Source organism: Penicillium cosmopolitanum, assembly GCF_028827165.1.
Source record: "Penicillium cosmopolitanum strain IBT 29677 chromosome Unknown utg000005l:1.0-4006212.0:1.0-4009387.0, whole genome shotgun sequence".
Classification (NCBI taxonomy): Eukaryota; Fungi; Ascomycota; class Eurotiomycetes; order Eurotiales; family Aspergillaceae; genus Penicillium; species Penicillium cosmopolitanum.
This window is the reverse complement of record NW_026622675.1, coordinates 1,534,558-1,556,327: the sequence shown is the minus strand read 5'-3', so window position 1 is coordinate 1,556,327 and position 21,770 is coordinate 1,534,558. Positions and strand designations below refer to the sequence as shown.

The 21,770-nt window shown below is 49.1% G+C and overlaps 9 protein-coding genes across 9 annotated transcripts; 4 read left to right on the top strand and 5 right to left on the bottom strand.

Annotated features, from left to right (window-relative positions):
• Positions 1-144: 144 nt before the first annotated feature.
• Positions 145-1,523, bottom strand: N7509_003631 (uncharacterized protein; the record flags this gene model as incomplete). Its single annotated transcript, XM_056628268.1, has 2 exons — positions 145-519; positions 594-1,523. 2 exons carry the CDS (start codon positions 1,521-1,523, stop codon positions 145-147), a joined length of 1,305 nt encoding a protein of 434 aa, XP_056491002.1.
• Positions 1,524-4,109: 2,586 nt separating this feature from the next.
• Positions 4,110-5,772, bottom strand: N7509_003630 (uncharacterized protein; the record flags this gene model as incomplete). Its single annotated transcript, XM_056628267.1, has 2 exons — positions 4,110-5,358; positions 5,420-5,772. 2 exons carry the CDS (start codon positions 5,770-5,772, stop codon positions 4,110-4,112), a joined length of 1,602 nt encoding a protein of 533 aa, XP_056491001.1.
• Positions 5,773-6,578: 806 nt separating this feature from the next.
• On the top strand, positions 6,579-8,372 carry N7509_003629 (uncharacterized protein; the record flags this gene model as incomplete). Its single annotated transcript, XM_056628266.1, has 6 exons — positions 6,579-6,647; positions 6,701-6,814; positions 6,865-6,963; positions 7,051-7,129; positions 7,186-7,412; positions 7,464-8,372. 6 exons carry the CDS (start codon positions 6,579-6,581, stop codon positions 8,370-8,372), a joined length of 1,497 nt encoding a protein of 498 aa, XP_056491000.1.
• A 70-nt stretch (positions 8,373-8,442) lies between these two features.
• Positions 8,443-9,099, bottom strand: N7509_003628 (uncharacterized protein; the record flags this gene model as incomplete). Its single annotated transcript, XM_056628265.1, has 3 exons — positions 8,443-8,681; positions 8,753-8,947; positions 9,039-9,099. The coding sequence occupies 3 exons, from the start codon at positions 9,097-9,099 to the stop codon at positions 8,443-8,445; spliced, it is 495 nt and encodes a 164-aa protein (XP_056490999.1).
• Positions 9,100-10,327: 1,228 nt separating this feature from the next.
• N7509_003627 (uncharacterized protein) lies at positions 10,328-12,000 on the top strand (the record flags this gene model as incomplete). Its single annotated transcript, XM_056628264.1, has 2 exons — positions 10,328-11,082; positions 11,145-12,000. 2 exons carry the CDS (start codon positions 10,328-10,330, stop codon positions 11,998-12,000), a joined length of 1,611 nt encoding a protein of 536 aa, XP_056490998.1.
• Positions 12,001-13,048: 1,048 nt separating this feature from the next.
• N7509_003626 (2EXR domain-containing protein) lies at positions 13,049-13,651 on the top strand (the record flags this gene model as incomplete). The annotated part of the gene is made up of 1 exon (XM_056628263.1): positions 13,049-13,651. The coding sequence occupies one exon, from the start codon at positions 13,049-13,051 to the stop codon at positions 13,649-13,651; it is 603 nt and encodes a 200-aa protein (XP_056490997.1).
• A 349-nt stretch (positions 13,652-14,000) lies between these two features.
• On the bottom strand, positions 14,001-15,629 carry N7509_003625 (uncharacterized protein; the record flags this gene model as incomplete). The annotated part of the gene is made up of 3 exons (XM_056628262.1): positions 14,001-15,012; positions 15,065-15,433; positions 15,502-15,629. 3 exons carry the CDS (start codon positions 15,627-15,629, stop codon positions 14,001-14,003), a joined length of 1,509 nt encoding a protein of 502 aa, XP_056490996.1.
• A 1,051-nt stretch (positions 15,630-16,680) lies between these two features.
• Positions 16,681-18,860, top strand: N7509_003624 (peroxisomal copper amine oxidase; the record flags this gene model as incomplete). The annotated part of the gene is made up of 3 exons (XM_056628261.1): positions 16,681-16,795; positions 16,866-18,191; positions 18,217-18,860. The coding sequence occupies 3 exons, from the start codon at positions 16,681-16,683 to the stop codon at positions 18,858-18,860; spliced, it is 2,085 nt and encodes a 694-aa protein (XP_056490995.1).
• A 196-nt stretch (positions 18,861-19,056) lies between these two features.
• Positions 19,057-21,265, bottom strand: N7509_003623 (DUF4246 domain-containing protein; the record flags this gene model as incomplete). The annotated part of the gene is made up of 3 exons (XM_056628260.1): positions 19,057-19,683; positions 19,762-20,847; positions 21,194-21,265. 3 exons carry the CDS (start codon positions 21,263-21,265, stop codon positions 19,057-19,059), a joined length of 1,785 nt encoding a protein of 594 aa, XP_056490994.1.
• Between the last annotated feature and the right edge of the window lie 505 nt (positions 21,266-21,770).

The following is a 21,770-nucleotide window of genomic DNA, read 5'->3' as shown; positions in this document are numbered from 1 at the left end:
TCAGATGTCATCCGCGACTCTAAGCCCTTTCGAAGGTTCTCTTTATTCGCGTTAATCATTGCGAGCATACTTGCCAATCGCGCAGACCCAGTGACTGTGAGCGATACCCGGCTTGGAAGCCAGGCAGCAGCTGGGAGGGCCATTCTACTGCTTCTTCACCTGTTTCCCACCATTCTTCTGATCCACCATCTCAGCCTCAGTTTCATCCTCCGACCGATCGTCCTTCTTGACGCCATAAACGACGAACTTCCATGCACTCCGCATCAGACAGTAGAGCCAGAATAAATTCAGGCTTTGCAGCATGGCCAACAGTGCAAAGGTGATGATGTTCGAAATCCAGCACTTGTATTGCTGCGTCTCCCAGTTCAATTCGTAGGGACCGATGGTTTGGAACTCGGTCAAGAGGGACCAGAGAATGTGTAGGTTCAGATAGTGACGGAGATAAATCCACGACACGACACTTGTAGCGTAGAATGGAATGATCAAGTCCGAATCTGTATAGTGGAATGTTTTCGAGAGCTGGAGAATAAGATTAGCAAAACACTTCCTCAAAGAAAAGAACTCCCCCCCCCTTCGCGAAGTGCCAAACTCACAGCAAGAAAGAAATCGCTCACGTCATGCGTAATATAAACCGCAATCCCAATATACGTAAAATGAAACCGATAACTCAACCCAATCAAAGCCAAAGTAACAACATGATGGGCAACAAGTTCTTTAAAATCCTTCCTAGGCTTCTCAAGCCCCAAAACCATAACAAGAGCCTGCTGAGCCCAATAAGCCGCTTCAAAGAGATAATAAAACTTAAACGCCGCAAAATGCGTATAATGCGGAAATTGCTCATACATCCCGCTAGTCCGGAAATACCACACCGGCGTCTGTCGCATCACATATAACCCGAACGGACCCGTGATGCCAAAGTATATCGCCGTATACATCTGTTCCATGCAGCGGAGTTGTTTGCCGCGGGATTTTATGCCCGCGAACCGCGAGCGCGCGAAGGGGCGGAGGATTTCTTGCATTATGAATTCGCGTGTGAATGTTAGGACTAAAGCGTAGAAGGCTACGAATGCGATGTCCCATTTTCCTTTGCCGTATTGGATTGCGGCGTTGGGCGAGGTTGGGTCGGGTTCTTGTGCGTAGGCGAGGAAGATGAAGTTGTGCAGGATGTTGGATTCGGTGGGGTTGATGGCGTATAAGGAGAGGAGGGTTATTAGGAGGGCGAGGGGGATTGACCAGGTATGTTTTATTGCGCGGCGTTTTAGTCGGCGGAGGAGGGAGCGTTGTTTGCGTTTGGGGGCGCCGTTTGCTTGTGGTTTGCCGTTGGTGGTCGTGGTGGTGATCGCGTGGCCGTTTCCGTTGGCATTTCCGTTGGATTTGGCGCTTCCATTTACGCTTCCATTTGCGCTTCCATTGGCGCTTCCATTGGTTTGTTTGTCTACCTTGCGTTGGCGAGTATTCATAGCTGGCGACGACATCGTACTCGTTGGGCGGTGCTCTGCTGCCGAGGTATCGACGCGCGCCATGGCCAGGTAGTATTTGGCGGCGCCGGTGATGAAGGTGTCTAGTTTCTTCCTGGCCACTGGCAGTTCATGAGTTGGAACTAGCCTGCTAGACTGGAACTAGAGAACTTGAAAAGGGTTGTGGTGTGGGAAAAAACAACGTGCTGGCTGAGTTTCCAAACGAAGCGACCGTTGGACCCCCTTTTCCATTTCAATAATGACTGGATTTTTGGGCTTTCATAAGGCTCGGCGAAAGACAACCAACACCTCCGATTTTTCCTAATTTGGTTAGGAGTTATTGGGGCTGACTACGAATGAGAGGCCGGGGTCGGGAGATCGGGTACACCGGAGGATATGTGGGGGGCCATGATCCATAATTATACATAATACGAGTACGGGGACTCGTAGCCTTTGTTTAGAGATGGCTTCTTCATTTCCGATCAAGTGTCTTACCGAGACTTGAAATACTATTCGAACCAGTCAAGTAGTAGTTAGTTACTAGATACAAAGTGCGGGAGGACCCGGGCTGACCTCTTGAATATGCCCAGGTTAAGACTTAAAGTTAGTAGTAGATTTGAACCAAAGTCAGATGCAACATCCGCCCAAAAAGCGTTTTAGGTTTGTCAACACGACTTGAGTAATGAATTTGTCAAATGAGGATTCTCTATTATGCCGCGGTGGGACATCTTCACCTAGTCGCCGGAATTAATCGCTAGAAGGAACATAATCCAAAAATACAAAAGTCTGCCATACACATCCAACGGGTCGCCGTCTCTCAACATGAACTAACCCAGTCAAAACTTAATAAGTCTTCTTAACCCCTGAGAAACCGAGCCGGACGAAGACCGACTGACACGGTTAAAACACTGGCGCCGCCAGTTGTCTTGTGCCACCCAATATCCCGAGGATCGATGGGCTGTACCCAGAACCGGTCGCCAAAATTCATGCTTGCCGTGGAATTCGGGTGTTTCAAACCTCATTCCCCCTTGAAGCAAATGTTTATTGCTGATTTGGGTCATTTTTCTAGCAGTCTCGTATAAGACATCCTCCAGGTAAATTTGAAGTCGTCGAAACTGAAGACTCATTTTGGGTATGAGATTATCGAAGACCGCCAGCGCTCGTTGTGTAGGCTCTTGACTCGACAAATCAATGATTTTCACATCTAACACTTGTAGGTTTTGAAATAACCCCGAGCCAACAATTGAGGCTATCAGCTCAAGCTCTCCAACACTAGAAGCATGGGTTGATCTGTTAACAACACCATGATGATCATCGAAGTCGATTCCCACTGGATTAAGGATTAATCCTTTCATGCAGGCAAGATTGTGGCGAGAAACTAGCTGAGTAAAGTCTTGGAGAGGAGCCTTCCCTGCGAAATGGAACGTGTTCGAATAAAGTACCTCTACTGCTTCAACGTAACTGCGATATGAACTTGAAGTCAGTAAAATATAGGGTTATGAGCCTTATATTTTGGTCACATACGCTTGTCGGCAGCTTAGTAGCCAGCCCATCACACCAATTGACGTCATTTTCGACGGCGTAGTTTGATCGATAATAAAATGGGCACCGTTGATATCGGTACACAAGTTATTTTCCAAATGACCCGATTTTGGGTGATTGCAAGCACTTCCCCACCATAATCTGTCGTGACATCTCGCCATGTTTGATGGTAACTCTTTGATCTGAGTGCTTGCTGCATCCCGCGATTCACCTTTGATTCTCCAACAGTCGGCTACACATATATGCAAGTTGACATGGAAAACCCGATCGCCAAATGCCTGCTGGTAAATCTGAGTCCTGATTTCCGCTGGTAGCTTGGCGAAAAAGCGACTCCTGGCGCTGGGCGCTTGTCGATATCCCCAAGCTAGAGCCGTCAAAGGGCGCGCCTTTGTTGGAAGCTGCGCATTCTGCGAAGAACAACTCGTTTCCATTTGCTCTGAAGTTGTGTCTGTCATAATTTTCACGTCTTCTGCTGGGGTTGAAAAGCTGTAAAGCTGAAGAAAAGAAATATCAGCTGAAGGTCGAATAAACAATTTAGGCGCGATGCCCGTCCCCACATTTAGACATCAAACATCGTGCTGGCTCCAATCAAGTGTCGGTCAGGAATGGTGCCTGGAAGTGATAGATCGAAAAGCCACTAAGCCCACCGTACTATAATGAAGATCATAGATCACACGGAAAGTGGGTTTGGACTTTCTTTAATAAGCGAGTATAACAAATGTACCGAAAAAAACCCATACCTTATCACCGAAAATCCCTCAAATAAGGCATCAAACAATTGATTCGCATGATTTCTCCTCTACCGTGACGGTCCTTCTTGTACTCAAGTCCGATCGATGCGCCCACGAGTAGAATGTAGTGAAGACAAGGACATGCAAAGCATGCGGCCTGTAAAAGCGTTCACCACATATCATCCAACGTCCAGTTTTTTGAGCTAAATCTCACCTCGGTGAAACGAGGCTGTAGCCCTGGAGACCGCTTTTTGTTCCACATTTATAGTTTAATATCGGCCCATCAATTTACTAATTTCTTACTACGCGGAAAAAGCCTTGGTAAATTTTCGAGAGTACTATCCGGTACGACTGGATTTTTCAAAAAAAAAAAGTCTATTTATATCTTGTTATTTTCCAAATCCAGAACGAGCTTTCGCACAAATAACCCAACCTCATCTATATGAACGCCAAGCCATTCTTGAAACCCATAGTCTCTAGTGTTGTCACTTTCAAAACTTTGAAGGGATGATTCTCCCTCAGGACCAAAGCGCATAAATCGTTGCTCTTTGGAATAGGGCTCCCAGGGCTGCTGACCATGCGCAAAAGCTGTCCAGATTCTAGCAGCTTCCCTTGAGACATTTTGTGTAGAAGGTGGGCAAATATCCAATTCGTTCAAATGCAAAAGCATTGCACACAAGCCGTGATATGAGAGACCACGGGTTGGTCCTGGGAAGGGAGAAGGTTCCTCGAAATGATAGAGGTAGACATTGTCTCTCCAAGTCTCCGAATTTTGAGAGGAATTGGCAATGCCGAGATGGGAGTAGTTAAATAGCGTATTACCGACAAGTAACCTGAAAGCCTTGCGGAAGTGTTCTTCCGATTGGGGATCGCGACTAAATCCAAATTTGGAATAGAGCTCCTGGGCAAGCTGCGAAGAGAACGAGTCATTCACCAATTGCTGGAAGCGCTCTTGCGGTAGACGTTTAATCAAGCCGTCGAAAATGATCGCCTCAATGTTTGTATCTCCAATAATGAATTCTTTGCAACGCGTATTTGGGGCATTGTCTTCATATTTCCAGTTTTCCTTCAAGAGCTTGCCATCTGCGACCGGCCCCATGACGCCTGGGCTTGAAAGCTTGAGAATGTCAGACACCTCCAGCTGGCGAAGCTGCTCTAGCCGCTCCTGGGGAGATGATGCGCCAATGCCTGCATTGTTGCAAAGGGTGCTCCACTCGTTTTGATACCACTCCATGGGTAGAGGGCTCAATACGGGTGCTGCGCCGGACATCATGATGGCTCTATCAAATAGCGCATGCTCTGCAAGTAGGTGCAGGTGAATGCTGACGCTACCTGCGCTCACCCCAAAGACTGTAATATTTGACGGGTCACCTCCGAAATCTTGAATGTGGCGATTTACCCATTCGAGAGCGTTGCGTTGGTCAATAAGACCATAATTTCCAACGGGACACGTCTCGCTCCCGCCGTTGACCTCTTCCGCGAGATCTTGGGAAGCTGAAAATCCCAACGCGCCTAGGCGATAGTTTATTGAAACCAGGATGACGGGCGTATTGTTATTGCGCGCGTGTGCAACGAGCGCTTGTGGACGGTACCGCGAGACTGAATTTGCGCCGAAGGCGAAACCACCCCTTCAAGCGGAATCCTGTTAGTTGACCTCGATCATAAAAAGAAGGGTTGGAAGAAACGTACCCATGAATCCATACCATCACTGGGAGGGACTTCGGCCCTTGGACTCCTAGCGATTCTTTCGGAACGGCAATATTGAGGTTGAGACATTTGAATTCGTCATCACCAGGAAGGGGATCGTTTGTTCCTCCTGAGACAAGAACCATTCCACTAAGCTGGCTACAGCGGTATCCGAGCCGAGTGGCATCAAAGGGGCTCTCGAGCTTGTTTCTCGTCTCGCTGTGCGTCCATCGTTTGGTCAATGTCGCATAAGGAATTCCTCGAAATAGCGCAATATTCTGGTCATTATCCAAAGTTCCTACCAACTCCGAGCCAAGAGATGGCGCAACAAGAGAAATTTTGTCATGCTCTGCCATTTTAGCAAACGATCTTGGAATTTGATCATTTGGGAAAGCACGGCAGGGTAGTTGATGCAGAAGTTATAAAAGCTGTCGGATAAACCGGGCTGCGGGGTCGTTGAGTGGAGAGAAAATGGTTTAGCCGCGGGCTAAGCTTTCTTCTGAGAGCTGATCCTGCTTTGTTGTTCCAATTCTACAGCCCTGCGTCTGGAGATCTGAAAAATTGCTCCACTATAACCTCAATTACTATTTCGTCCTCTGCTCTTTTCGTCTGTAATTATTCATCTCGCGATGGCCACAATACCCGATGGCAGCGAAAGATGTCAATATTCGAGGGTGAACTCTTTCCCCCTTTACTTTGACCCCGTGGTAATTCCGAGGCCATTAGCGAGCAAAAAGCCGAAGCCACTACCGGTGGCAGACTTTAGTTAGACTAAATCGTTTTAGCGTCAACGATATCGATCTAGACTGGAGTCCGGGGCCCCGGATACCTGCATGTCGGGTAATTTTCGGTTCCAGCCCCAGCCCAAAAGGCGGGGGAGGCCAACGATTGGGGAGTGATAAGCGAGCTATGCTAGCCTCATCGAGTTACTTCTATAGCCATGTTGCTTGTATATAGGGCGGTTAATCGGTATGCCGCTATGGAGATGCAAGTAGAATGGAGCCCGAATTGCTTTCAGTAGTTCGTAGATATAGCCCCTCTTTTTGACCCGGCAGTTAAATGCACGGCAGTTTCTCTGAGTCTCCGGGGAAATCCCCAGATTCTTCACGTTCCCCACACGATATTCTCAATTCAAAGCTACCCTTGGGTTTCGAGCCAAGCCATGCCTACCGATACGCGCAAGGATGGCCTGGAAGCCATTGAGATGGAGAATGCACCAGCTCCCCGACCAGTATTTCTTGCAGAAAAGTTGCAGGGGGAGATGAGGCTTTGGAAATTCTTCAGACCGAATTCGTGGAGTATTCTCCTGAGGAAGAAAGGAGTTTGAGATGGAAGATAGACTTGCGTTTGGTGACTATCATGTTGATTGTCAATGGAATCCAATTTGTTGACAAGCTTGTGAGTATATGGCCGATCATCATGAACGCTTGACGCTAACCTATGGCCAGACGATCAGTTACGCGGCGACATATGGCATCGTCACTGAGGCACATCTGGTGGGACAGGAGTATAGTCTTCTTATAACCATTTTCTACATCGGCTATCTTGTAAGTCTCAAAGAGAGATGAGATCTCCTGCTTTACACTTTGTTGTATGGCCAAATGAATTATTCCTAAGCCGTTGAGAAACAATAGGTTGCGCAGTACCCTACCAACTACCTTATGCAAAGGTTTCCGACTGGAAAATACTTGACGGTCAACTTCATACTATGGGGTATGTTCTTACAAGCAACACTGAGTGTGAAGATTATTCTGATGAATCATCCATAGGCGTCGTTCTGGCAGCTACTGGTAGTGCAACGAACTTCTCCTCGTTAGCAGCAGCTCGATTTTTCTTAGGTGTTTTCGAGTCATGCCTGAATCCCGGCTTTGTTTTGATCTCATCTTCTTGGTGGAAGCGTGAAGAACAGGCTTCCCGTATCGGTCTTTGGTATAGTGCAAATGGACTTGCCTCGATTCCGGCGGGTGTTCTTTTCTGGGCAATCGCTCACATTGATGTAAGTTCGACCCCAAGTCCCTTATGGTTGATATACTAATCCAATGGTTAGGTCGATAATATGTTTCCCTACCAATGGATGTTCATTATATTCGGCGCATTGACTGTCCTAGTCGGTTCCGGTCTATGGTGGCTGCTTCCTGATAGCCCCATAAAATGCACATGGCTCAGCGAACGTGAGCGAATCATTGCGGTGCAACGCCTAAAGGACAACAGAACCGGTGTCAAGAACAGCGAGCATAAGAAAGATCAAGTCATTGAGGCACTCACTGACTATCGTGTGTGGATGCTACTGCTAGCTGTCTTCTGTCACAATATGACGAACAGCTTGCAAACAAATTTTACCGGAATAATTATCAAAGGATTTGGCTACACCACCTACCAGGCTGTTTTGTTGCAAATTCCGGTCGGCGCCGTCATGGCGGTGTCGATCATTATCGTCGGTTTCTTCCTCTCATCCAAATATGGCCAGGGCAAACTGATATTGACCATGGCCTGCTGCTACATCCCGGGCATCATCGCGTGTGGAATGCTCTACGGAATTCCCGTGAACTCTTCCACCCTGGGAGCTCACCTAGCCGCCATATATTTGATTCCATTGGTCGCTTCAGTGGGAGGCTTGATGTATACTGTGTTGGCGTCCAATATTGCGGGATATACCAAGAAGACTGTGACAGGAACATTATTCTTTTCTGCATACTGCGTGGCAAATATAATTTCGCCCCAGACATTTCTCTCGTCTGAAGCACCCAAATATACCACCGGTGTCTTCGTGACCTTGGCTGCTTTCATCATCAACATCATCCTCTTCTCGATACTATATATCGTCTACACCAGAGATAATGCAGCCCGGGTCCGTGAAAATGAGGCAGCTGGGCATATGGATGATGCAAGCGATTTGGCCAACGCCTTTTCCGATCTGACAGACCGACAAAACAGAATGTTGCTTTACAGAGTCTAAGCGGAAGATCGGAAATTACGGATTGAGAATCACAACTTTATTGATTTGGCGTGAAATGTGACTAGTATATTTAAGCAATCATTACGGGTGTCCCAGTTAAAGCAGTGTCGGGATATTGATTTGCAGCTAGCCGTTGATCTCCATCAAATGCAGCCGCATTATCTCGTTCGAACCTCTCTCGTGTCGAAGCCGGTAGCTCGAAGTGCTTAGTGATGTCCATATAGTCTTTAAAGTCTTGTCCATAAGGCTCATTCAATATGTTTACTGTCGCACGTGGGCTAACAGGCTGAGTTATGGGGTCAAGTTGTTCTATGAGAAATGTTAGCCATGTACATCCATTCTAGTTGAGTTTTGTCATAACTTTAAGAAGATGTATTTACCTGGACTGAAGCTAGCTTCGAGTAAAAGATGAGGCTGGCCTTGGCGATCTCCTTCCTCTTCTTTCTCCCCCTTGCCGCGAAGATCCCATCGCCGTTTCGAAGGGGGTGGAATGAACTCCTTGACGGGCTTCTCTGCCCCATTGTACCGACCTCTAGAAGCGATGCCGGCACCCCATCGAAGTCGAATTTCATAGCCTTCGCATGTGAGTCCCCGTGTAATGCATTTTTGACAACCGGGTCGAGCCTCGTCGCATTGAATGCGTTTCTTTTTTGCAAGTCCAACAACCTCTGTGCGAGCGGTGGCGGGAGCTGGCCGAGTCTTTTCTCTTATTATCTGAGGACGCCATCGTTGGAAGATGCAGGGAAAGGAATGAACGGAATTCTGGTGCGACCGAAGGTTCGATCACTCATGCTGTTCATATAGGTTCTTTGCGATGTATAGCACCACGAGCTGCACGGGCGCTGATTGGTGAATCAATCTTCTCAAATGTGAACAAATAACGCGCTCTAGTCCTTCTTAGGGAATACGTCCCGGTTAAGTTGCAATGGAGAAGATTATATTTGGCCCTCAAATTCCCTCGCAATCATCAACTATTTTTTGAGTCGACATGTCCTCACGTCTCCTTCCCCCCGTCACGTTATAACTAGTCCTTCCCCAGTCGGTCCGAGTTGAGCTTCGGACCTCCCCCCAGAGTGGAGACATCAGCACCTTTTTTGCCTCAAACCATTTCCGGCAGGTACAAGCAAGCGCTATCGGTCGCCAAAATGGCCCACCGTTGACATGCAGATTAGGCATATGTTTTGTGTCATATCCTACCGGGGTACCTTGGTATTCCAGGCTAAATTGAATCGGGTAGGTCAAAACGCATCTGAGCCTCCCGAACCGAAGCGCGAACCTTCTTTTCGCCTGCAACTACTATGAAGATGATATTGTGTGGGACTCGCCACATCGGAAACCGCGAATTGAACCGTGGATGTGCCGGTGTGTCAAGGATTCGGGAGAAACAGCCATTCGCGCTCCGTGGGGTCTCTCCACGGGGAACCCGGCCTTCGTGACGAGATCCATCGATGCCGGAGATCGTCATCCTGGATGATTTCATTCAAGAAAATGCACCGCCAGGCACCCGCATCTACCTTCCCCTCTAGGAAGATCCAGCCTGCGCAAAGCTTTGGTGGAGATATTTGTCGTGGATGTGCTGAAGAAATGCCGATGCCTTTTCGCCTACTCCGTATTCTCCAAGACGTAACCAGGTTCTCACAGCGCCAAGTGGGCCAGTCTCGGTGAAGTCAGGGCCAACTTCGAGGGGTAGAACCACACAACCCGAGACCCGTGGGGTTCCCCAGAAAAAAAAAGAGAAACCCCCGGGTCGTTGGGGAATGGGGTTGGTTATCCCCGCTGTCTATATCCTATATCCTCCTCCAGAAATCTCGATCACGAACCTCCAGACCGAGCATATTCTTGTTGTAGTATCCAACCTTCGACGAGAATACCCGACCACGCCATATATCGACATACGGAAATGACCCCCATCTATTTTATCTGAGACGCTTAACATCGTTACACTCGACCTAGTTATGGACGTGGAATCCGAAACCTGGAAACCGACTGAGCAACAAATCCAAGATGCACAGGATCTTGCAGAATTTGGCCATGGCCAGACTCTTGAACGAAAGTTCAACCTCTGGAGCATGCTAGCCCTTGCATTCTGCGTTCTGGGAACCTGGTCAACCTTCGCACAAGATCTGTCCGATGGTCTCATCAATGGCGGGCCTGTCTCCATCCTTTGGGGCCTTGCCTTGGTGACCTTCTGCAACACGTGTGTGGCAATCTCTCTAGGAGAAATTTGCAGCAGCATGCCAACAGCATTGGGTCAGGCTTACTGGATCTACCGCTTATGGAGTACCCCCTTGGGTCGGTTCGCCTCCTATATCTGCGCCTGGATCAATGTCTTTGGATGGTGGACTCTTGCCGCATCCCAAGTTGCATTCATGACGAACTTCATTCTTGGCATGAAGGTCATGTTTGATGAAGATTGGACTGGGGCATCTCAGGGCTGGTTAGAGTTCGTTGTTTATATTGGATGCGTTTTTATCCTGACCTTGATCAATGTCGTGGGATGTCGGCGAGACAAGTTCCTCCCCTGGCTCAATAATTTTGTTGGAATCTGGTTCTTTGGACTATTCTTCGTCTTCTGCCTTGCTCTTCTTATTTCCGTCGGCATCAAAAGAGGCCTGTCTTTCCAGCCTGCTTCTTTCGTCTTCGGAAAGTGGATCAACGAGACAGGCTGGTCAGATGGAGTTGTGTGGTTTATGGGACTGGTCCAAGCAGCGTACGTACAAACATCTCTCCATCGTTTCCTAACCTCATCCCACCCGACTAACAATGAAACAGTTATGGTCTCACTGCTTTTGATGCTGTCATCCACATGGTGGAGGAGATTCCTGCGCCGCGAAAGAATGCCCCCAAGGTCATCTATTTTGCCGTCATCTCAGGTGCGGTCAGTGGATTCATCTTGATGATGGTCTGCCTGTTCTGCATTCAGGAGGTGAGAAGCGTCATTGACGCACCAAGTGGCTTACCGTTCATGTCGCTGGTTCAGGAAACTGTGGGCCTGAACGGAGCTGCTGTGCTCATTGCACTCTTCATTATGAACGGTCTTGGCCAGAGCGTCAGTATCGTGACTACTGCATCTCGCCTTACATGGGGATTTGCGCGTGACGGTGGCCTGCCATTCAGTCGATACCTCTGCCATGTTGATCCCATCTGGAAGGCCCCTGTTCGCGCTCTATGGTTCCAAGGAGTCTTGATCGCTCTGGTCGGCATTCTTTTCCTTTTCGCCGAGACCGTCTTGAATGCGATTTTGAGCGTTAGCACCATCGCCTTGACCATTTCCTACGGCCTGCCTATCCTGACCGTGCTTGTGGTTGGACGCGATAAACTTCCGCCAGGAGGAGAATTTCGTCTTGGAAAGATTGGCGTCCCAGCTTATTGTGTCAGTTTGGTTTACTGTGCCATTACCTCAGTTTTCTTCTTCTTCCCAACCGTTCCGAACCCGAAGGGTGGAGATATGAACTACGCCATCGCTGTCTTTGGTGTGATGCTGGTGATTGCGATGTCATTCTGGTTCATCCAGGGTAGTAGAACCTACCTGAACACCGAGGAGTCTTCGATTGCAATGATCATCCAGGCGACGGAGGCAGCGAACAATGAGGTTCCAAATCCCGAGACAAAGAAAGACGAACGCTGAGGACGACAGTGGTGATAGTCGTCGATCTTTTTGAAGGTTCGTGAAAGAGTGAAGCTTCAAAAAATTCATTGAAGAGGGACGTGTTCAAAATAGCTCTTGGATAGGCAGCTATGGTGAGCTGCTGTATATAACTTGTAGGGACCAAATGGAGATTTGGTCATGGTATATAGACATAGAGTACATAGATGGCGAGGTCAGGAATTTACATATACAACTTGAAGTTTTATCCATGCCGCCCGTAAAGCGCTCTCAAATACGGTATTCAGAACGAACATGTTCAATAAAAAACGCAACGCATACCACAGCAAAGAAAAAAAAAGAAAGAAATTAACAAAGCAACTTGAAAGAAACACACTTGGGCATTGCGGAAAATTCCAATCAATCAAAGAAAGTGAACCTTTGTAGAGCAAAGACGCTAATACATCGCATTTCAACTAAGAGGGTTCAAACAACCTTGGAATATAGTACTAGTAGTATATAGGGCAAACCCTGGAGAGTGCAAGATGTTTACCAGATACGGACCTATGCTACTACTAGTATAATAATATTTGAAATGATATATATTCCAAGGTTCCTACGGATTGAATTATAGTTATGGCAACGGTATTGCTTAGGTGATAGACTTACGGGAACCGTTTCAATGATGGTCAAAGTCCATAAATAGGTTCCGACGACATAGGTAAACCTTGGAACATCGCAGTATCAACTTTATGGTGTCATTGTCTTCTTATGTTCTTTCAAGACTATCGATATGCGAGCAGTGATGCCTCAAAGCATCAAAGCAGCCGTGCTTTCCCCTTCTAGATGGCTTCGTTCTCGTCTCTTTGCATATTATCCTGTCTCTCTCCCGGTCATACCCTCTAGCAAAGACTAATTTTCTCCAGTTTTGTGCAATTACGTTTGGTCATTCCCCCAAAGAGCAATTGGTTGTGCTGCCTGGCCAAACCTGAACGTGCCCAGATGCATGGGAAGAAAACTATCTTCACAGCCAACCTCAAAACCAATCTACACTCACACTCCAAAGCTCTCCAAACATTTTCACGATACGATGGCGACTACATTCCCGTTTTTCTCTAGCCTGCCTACTGAATTACGACTTATGGTCTGGGAGTATGTGCTCATACAGCAATGGAGCTACACAAACTTCCACCGCGAGCAGAACCGCATCAAAATCAACGGGAAATGCCACCCAAAGATAATCAGTAAAGTGTGCCGCGAAGCTCGGTGGGTCATGAAAAGAAAGGTCACAAAAGTTGAAGGACTTGGCTGGTTCGACTTTGAACGGCATCTCTTTTTCTTTAGAGACATTGATTTTAGCTATGGGTTGATGAGACATATTCTCAGTAACTACGATCTGGCAACTCATATGCAACACATACTCCTAAATCCTAAGGAATGGGCGTCAGGAATGAAGACAATGATACGCGTATCCCGCGATTTCAGCTCAATTCGAACTATTGTTGTTGTTGGCTCTTGGTTCGCACCTCCACAAAGAACTGGTTCATTTGACATCGATCAAGACTTCGCCCCCGCCGCAAACGACGACTGGAGGCGAGTGATTTCCAAATCACCCACGGAGATCAACCTCGGACCACTCTTAGATGCGATCCAGAATGGACGTCAGGAGAATGAAGCCAATTTGGCAGAATAGAGAATGGTGCTAAGTCAGGATGTGGATAGGCTGCCGGTTCCACTACCACCTCCTTTGCGGCTCTTTGACCACTGTTCGTGGCGTTTCCGATACTGGATAGATATCATGCGAGACTGCTGTGGAAAATCTATGGCACCGTATCCACCCGGGCTTTTCTTGAGAACCCGGGAAGAATTACGGAACCCATTTGCCGTAAATTCCCTCTGGGCTGGCCGTGTGAGTCCCTGAAAAGAATAGCGATTGCGTGAGAAGACAGTCAGTGAGCAGGGATACAGCAGAAAAGATATCGGGAATTTTAGAGAAGAGCTTTTTATTTCAAACGAAGTACTAGTAATTTACATATTTTGGTCTAGAGCTTGGACTTCATATTGACGTGAATAGCCTTCACAGAAGAGTAGGCATCCAGGCCAGCCTCACCGAGCTCACGGCCAATACCACTCTGCTTAACACCACCAAACGGAATACGCCAGTCACTGTCATTGCTGGAGTTGATCCAGACCATACCAGCCTGGATCTGCTTCGCGACACGGTGAGCGCGAGTGAGATTGGTGGTAAAGATGGCGCTGCCTAGGCCATAGGTAGTATCATTGGCCATCTGAACAGCCTCATCCTCGGTGCTGAAGCGGGCAATAACGCAGAATGGACCGAAGACTTCTTCTTGATAGATACGCATCTTAGGATCGACATCCGTAAAGACAGTTGGCTCGAAGAAGAAGCCCTTGCCATTGCCAACGCCCTTGAAGGGCTTGCCGCCAACCGCGAGAGTAGCCTTCTCTGACTTTCCAATATCAACGTAGGACATGATGCGATCGTATTGAGCTTGGGTCACCTGGGGGCCCTGGAAGGTAGACTCATCGAAAGGATCGCCGATCTTGGAGACATTCTTGATCTGAGCCTTGAAGGCTGCGAGGAACTTGTCGTAGATCTTATCCTGGACGAGGATTCGGGAGGTAGCTGTGCAGATTTGACCTTGGTTGTACATGATTCCGATGTGTGCCCATTCGACGGCCTGCTCGAGATCCGCGTCATTGAAGACGACCAGAGGACTCTTGCCGCCGGTTTCCAGGGTGATGTTCTTCAGGTTCACACTAGCCATCTTCATGATGTGCTTGGCGGTAGCGGTGCTGCCGGTAAATGCGATTTTGTCCACATCCAAATGCGAAGCAAGGGCCGCACCAGTAACGGCACCGTGACCGTTAACAATATTCAAAACACCGGGAGGGAAGCCAGCTTCCACGACGAGATTGGCGAAGAACAGGATTGAGAGAGGGGTCTGCTCGGCAGGCTTCAGGACGACAGTATTGCCGCAAGCAAGAGCAGGTCCAAGCTTCCAGGCCGCCATGGAAAGAGGGAAGTTCCATCTGGGAATGTTAGCTTCTAGGATTGGAATTTCGCTGACTGGAAGGGGCTTACGGGATGATCTGGCCGCAAACACCGACTGGTTCGCGCACAGTGTAGGCAAACTTGTCTGGGGTAGTACCGATAACCTGTCCGAAGATCTTGTCGGCATATCCGCTGTAGTAGCGGATGGTTTCGGCAGTCTCAGTCAGGTCATCGTCGCGCGAAACGGTATAAGGCTTTCCGTTATCACAGGTCTCGATCGTCGCAAGGGTCTCGCGGTTATCTTCGATGAGCTGCGCCAGGCGGTTCATCAACTTACCGCGCTCAACGCCAGGGAGATCTCTCCAAGTTGGGTTGTTGAGTGCGGCGCGTGCAGCCTTAACAGCAGTGTCAACATCTTGCTCAGAAGCAGCGTAGACGGAGGCAATCTCGTTGGCATTTCTATAGATCACCAAACGGTTAGGACGGTTAGGACTGTTGGATACGAGGGGAAGATCTGATTGACATACGCAGGGTTGATGCTGGCAATCTTTTCGCCTGTTGACGACTTCACCCATTGATTGTTGATGAAAAGACCAGTGGGCTGGGTCCAGACACGGCCGTTGGGGGCCGTACACTGCACAGATAATGAAGCCATTGTGATGTGATTGAGGAGATGCTGAATGAATCTTCAGAAGATTTGACTTGAGAGGAAAGAACAGGCGATCTAACACAGCTGGAGTCAGTTCTTAAAATCCACTAGAGTACCACTTCAACTCCACGCTGCAGCTACATCACCGATAGGCGACATTGATAAGAGATTCGGCACGACATGCCCAAAGGAGAAGGTCGAATGGCCCCGCCTTGCGGGTGTCTGGAGAAGAAGACCCACACGGCATCTCCAGACGATCAAATTCGATCCCGACTCGGGGCACGGGGGCGCACGGGGAGGTTAAACCTAATGAGGGAGGTCCACGCAACCAACCAGACCGCGGGACACCGAGGAAGTGCTGCAGGATGGCAAACTCAGATAGATGCCCATATGGGATGCTAGATGCTGAATTTGCTGTAGAAGAGACAGGAGTCTGATATTATCAGTATCGATATATCGCTTGCCATATAACTAGTCAAATACACTACAGAATACATCAGGATATGCTTATTCGAACTACTATTCACGTGCCCGCCATGTGGCAACTTCCCGTCACGTGGCTTCCCCGCGAAATGATAAGCTTGACTGCACACTTGGCAGTTACATGCAGATAGACACACGGACAATATTGTAGTGGCATTAGGCTAGAGCTATTGGCCTGAATTATGCAATAGGGTCAACCTGCCCTATCGGCGAAAGTAGCGTGGCACCCCTGCATGACACACGGATCCTCCCAGTTAATTGGCCACCACTTCCGCCAAAATGCCAGTTTACGCAAGAGATATTACCTGACAGGAAAGGGAGAAACACGCAGCAGAAATGCCCTTCTCCTTCTCCAGGCTTTCGCCAAACTGAGCCAGATCCACTCGCCTACCGTCGGGAAGAGTCGCGAGATACGCGCGACCCAGCCAGATGTTCCTGGTCTACCTAATCGGGTAGGTACATGCGGATATCTATGGATCTGTTCCAAAGTGCCACCGACTATATAAGGGTCCGCCATGGGCGAACTTCATGTTTCTCCAGCTTCTCAAGTTCTTTTCATAAAACATCCTACACCATGGCTTCTGCCCCTGATACCACTTCCATCCCGGGTTACACCATCTTCCGGGAGGGAGACTATGACAGCGTTGCTGCCACTGCCATGCTTCCCCAGGGCACTCCCCACCCCCTCGGTATGTGATAAGATAAGAAAAAAAAATATTTCAAGATTATTTTCAGCAAGACTAACACTCAACTCCACAGATCAACTCTCCATTAAGGAAATCCCCCAGGTCGCGAAGCTTGTCCGCGATTACTGCAACCCTAGGACGGTCAAGTTCAACTGCATTACTCTCCGTGAGCCGCCCAAGGCCCAATATGCTGCCTTCAAGGCCGGAAAGATCCCCGCCCCGGATCGCCGTGGCTTTGCCATTATCATCATCCGCGAGACTGAGCAGGTTGCCGAAGTCGTTGTCAACCTGAAGACCTCGAAGGTCGAGGAATACAAGGAGATCCAAAATGCTATGCCCACTCTCACTCTGGAGGATCTCGATGTTATGGAGCGCATTGCCCGCGCGGATTCTCGTGTCATCCGTGCCTGTAACGAGATCGGCATCACTGATATGTCCAAGATCTTCCTGGACGCCTGGGCCATTGGTATCGACGAGCGATGGGGCTTCGACCGCCGTCTCCAGCAGGGTCTGGTCTACTACCGCAACTCCGAGTTCGACAACCAGTACGCTCACCCTCTGGATTTCAGCGTTGTTGCCGATACCGAGAAGGAAGAGGTCCTGAGTGTCGATGTTCGCCTCGTTAACGGCGAGCGCACTGCTCCTCCCCTGCAGGAGCACAACTTCCTCCCCGACTTTGTTGGCGACAAGTACAACCATGATCGCCTCAAGCCAATCGACATCACTCAGCCCGAGGGTGTCTCCTTCAAGGTCCGCGGCAACGAGCTGTCTTGGGCTAACTTCAAGATGCACATCGGCTTCAACTACCGCGAGGGTATCGTCATCTCCGATGTCCGCTCCCACGACATGTACGAGGATCGTGAGCGCACCCTGTTCAACCGTATCTCCGTTGTCGAGATGGTTGTCCCCTACGGCTGCCCCGAGAAGCCTCACCACAAGAAGCACGCCTTCGATGTTGGCGAGTATGGCTCCGGTCTCATGACCAACTCCCTCAAGCTGGGATGTGATTGCAAGGGTGCCATCCACTACATGGATGGTGTTATGTCCACTGGAAACGGCGAGGCGGCCGTCATCAAGAACGCCATCTGCATTCACGAGGAGGACAATGGCCTTCTCTACAAGCACACCGACTACCGTGATGGTACCGTCATCTCTGCCCGTGACCGCAAGCTTATCGTCTCTCAAATCATCACCGCCGCCAACTACGAGTACGGCTTCTACCACACCTTCACCCTGGACGGCACCTACAAGCTCGAGATGAAGCTCACCGGTATGCTGAACACCTACTGTATGCACCCCACCGAGACCGCCGCCCCCTACGGTACTCAGGTCGCCGCCGATATCACCGCCCACAACCACCAGCACATCTTCTCTCTCCGTGTCGACCCCGAGATCGACGGTGTCAACAACTCCGTTGTGCAAAGCGACGCCGTCTCCTCTGACCACGCTGTCGGCTCTCCCGAAAACCCCTACGGCAACGCATTCCTCAGCAAGAAGACCCCCCCTCCGCACATCCCTCGAAGGCGCCGCCGACTACTGCTACGAGACCCAGCGCTCTTGGGACATCATCAACCCCAACCGCATGAACGAGATCGCCAAGAAGCCCGTTGGCTACAAAATTCTCAACAACAACTGCCCCCCTCTCCTCGCCAAGCCTGGCAGCACCGTCTACAACCGCGCTGCCTTCGCCCGCAAGCCTCTCTGGGTCACTCCCTACAAGGACTACGAGCTCTTCCCTGCTGGTGACTACGTCTGCCAGTCCACTGGTGAAGAGAACCACCCCCACAACTCGACCATCCTGGACTGGGCCAAGCGCAACGAGAACATCGAGAACACCGATATTGTCTGCTACATTCAATTCGGTCTCACCCATTTCCCCCGCACAGAGGACTTCCCCATCATGCCCGCCGAGCCTGTCAGCGTCATGCTGCGTGCCTCTAACTTCTCCGTGAAGAACCCCGGTCTCTGGGTGCCTCCCAGCGCTATCTGTGTGGATACCATGTCCAAGAATGCCTTCGCGTCTTCGTGCTGCGCGGCTAATGCCCCTGCCAGCTCGTCAAGACTGTAAATATAAGCATTGACATTGGGTAATGGTGTTCTATGAAAAATTGTTCTTGGGTTTCAGCTTGCGATGATACACTGTACATAGTCATTGGTAGATTTTCTGTTGATATGAAATATTTATTTTCACATTTGAACCTTGTTTCCAGACCTTTCCTCGTAGTATTTACTAATATGTAAATCATTGACGCCACATTTGACATCTAATGCTCACAGAGACTGAAATGGCCCTCTTGATACTCTTCATTCTGCTTTGCAGATCTGAGGCCACGCTCTTCCATAAGCTCAAGTCGGTACGCCTTGGCTTCCTCCAAAGACATAGCCGAACAGTCCACCGTTTCTGTTTCAGCCTTATCGGCCTTCTGGCGTTTCGCAGGCCGATCAGAGATCTGACTGTCGGCAGATGTCTCATTCTCAGTAGAAGTTTCCTTACTCTCTTTCCAATCGTTTCGTTGCGGCGGCACATTAGCCGAAGAAATAATTCGTCGGTGCGGGTCAACCAAGAACAATGCGAGAATCTTGCGATGACCAGGTTTGGACCGGTCTTCTAGCGAAAACGGACTCACGCAATGCTGAAGCGTATTGGGGAATGTGATGAGTCTACCCTCTTTGGAGACCACGCTGCCGAGGTCTTGTGTCGTCAGGCAGTCGCTGTTATTTTGCAAGTCGATTGAATAGCCATATACCTGTTGCATGAATTGGTGTTGGTCTTGGTCGTAATCGATGTCGAACATTTCATTATCCATTCCGCGATGGCGGAAGGCGAGGGAGCTAGTGGTGATATTCTCGCTATCGTAGTAGTAGATTGCTGATGCGGCGATGCGCTCGTTCTATCAGATACGAGGTTAGGTATAATCCATAATTCGGGGTACAGAGAGAACGCGGAGTGGGAAATAGAATAGACTCACGAGTTGGCCCTCAATATGCCAGCTTCCACCCTCGTACTCAGGTTTCTCGGGTGTCAGCTCAATATTCGCCAACTTGACAATGATCTGCAGTTTGCGATGGCAGAAGTCTGTTCGGAAATTGATGGGCTGCACCCGGTCACTGTCTGGCCTGGGGATTTTGAACTCCCCTGGCTCGGGAATTTTGACCTTGCGAGTAGCCTCATATTCTTTCTGGCGCTTGTAATGGTCTTCGTTGCGTTTCAGATGTTCCTGATAGTCACCCTTTCCGTCATACATTTCCTCCTCTTCGTCCCATCCCGGGAATTCTCCATCTCCATAGCCTTCTTCCCATTCAAAACAGTTGTACGAGATTCTCGGGGGGTGATCCTTTTCAGTAAGAGCTGCCTCCCACAGGGGCACAGTCCGTGAGATTATCTTTTCAATGACTTCGTAGAGCGCGCGATGCTTGACCGGGTGGGCGTTGTTGATGTAGGACAAGATGCGGCACCCTCCATCCTTGGACAGGTCTATATCACACGGCATCCACTGGAATTTCGTGCTCAGCACCGGTAGGTCGAGCATTCTTCTGGGTATCCGGCCACTAGAATGGTCATTTGACTCGCCATCCGGAGGAGCAGGAAGCACTTCGCCTTGCCCGATATAATCAAGGCAGTCTTCAAGACCGAGAATCGTATCAGGGAGAACTCGCGTCTTGCCGTAGAGAACCGGGAAGAGGGATGGGTGCACAAGGTCCAGTACCTTGTCATCGGAGCCGGGGTGGTAGTCTTTCTGATCCTCGGGAACATCTTCTAGAGGCTTTACTGCCTCTTTCAGCGCATCCTGAAGCTCTTTAGAAACGGCGGTATCCGACTTGATCACATTTTCAAAGACTTCGAGGTATCCCTGTTTCTCGAGACAAGATTTCTTCCACTGCAATTCTTTGATAATCCAGTTCATCATTTTGGGCGTGACATCTTGCCCGCTCTGGGCGATTTCTTCGCGCCATTTGTTGGTGATGGTCTCGTCAAAGACCTTTCGTTCCCAGTTAGGCTTGTCGGTGATAGTATTCATTACTTGCATCATAATGATTTCTCTCTTGACAAGGAGCTTGCTAGAAGAACGGAGAAATCGAATGTCAATACAAATAAGCGCATGTAAGCTGAATTTTCGTGATCAACGCACTCAAGTCTACCATCTTCCAGATGATTTGGATCCAGCGCGTTGTAGAAGCCCGTGGAAATGTCAGTCAAGGTGGTCCCCCTCTTCAACATGTCGCTAGACAAGATAGTATATCAGCATCATCGTTTATCTACCAATATCCAAACATGATCAGCACCTACTCAATACTGCTTTTATAATCAATTGGGTACCACCACCGGCGCAGCTCATTGATGTTTGGCTGGATCAATTAGCTTTCCCTCTTGAACATGGCATGGGACATTATAAAGCTTACAGCCGGTGCAGCATCCAAGGGCACATTGAACCCAGGCATTTGGGTCTGGAACCACTCGTGGGTAGGATCCATAATGAACGGCTCTTCCATTGCTGAATCTTGAAGCTCAGATGCTAGAATTTTGCTAAAACCTCGGATATTGCGGTTGCGGTGGCTTTTATCTCAAAATGTCCTACACTAGCGCCCAGGCAACGATCAGGCTGCCACTTGGGGTCAAAGAGACCTCGGAGGATTCGTGAGAGAGGTGATTGGCCGGATGCCTGCCAAGAAAGGATGGTGGGACTATTGACTTAAGTTGTCTTGGCGCTGTTGAAATGGGGAGATTAGGAACTTGAAAGAAAGCCTGAGCGTGAGAGGTGCAGTGTTTTCAAATCTTCCTGACGGGCTAGTTCTGTACCGCACTGCCATTTGTCGACTTTCATGCTTGGAATATGGGAGTTCTTCCAGATTTAACGAAGGTAAAGAGCTCAGTAGGCAGCGGAGTTTGAATATGGAGTATTCCATACATCCATATACGGGGATACCATTCCCGATCTCGAAAGCCGAAGCAAGCTGGGTAGCAGATTTCGGATGCTTG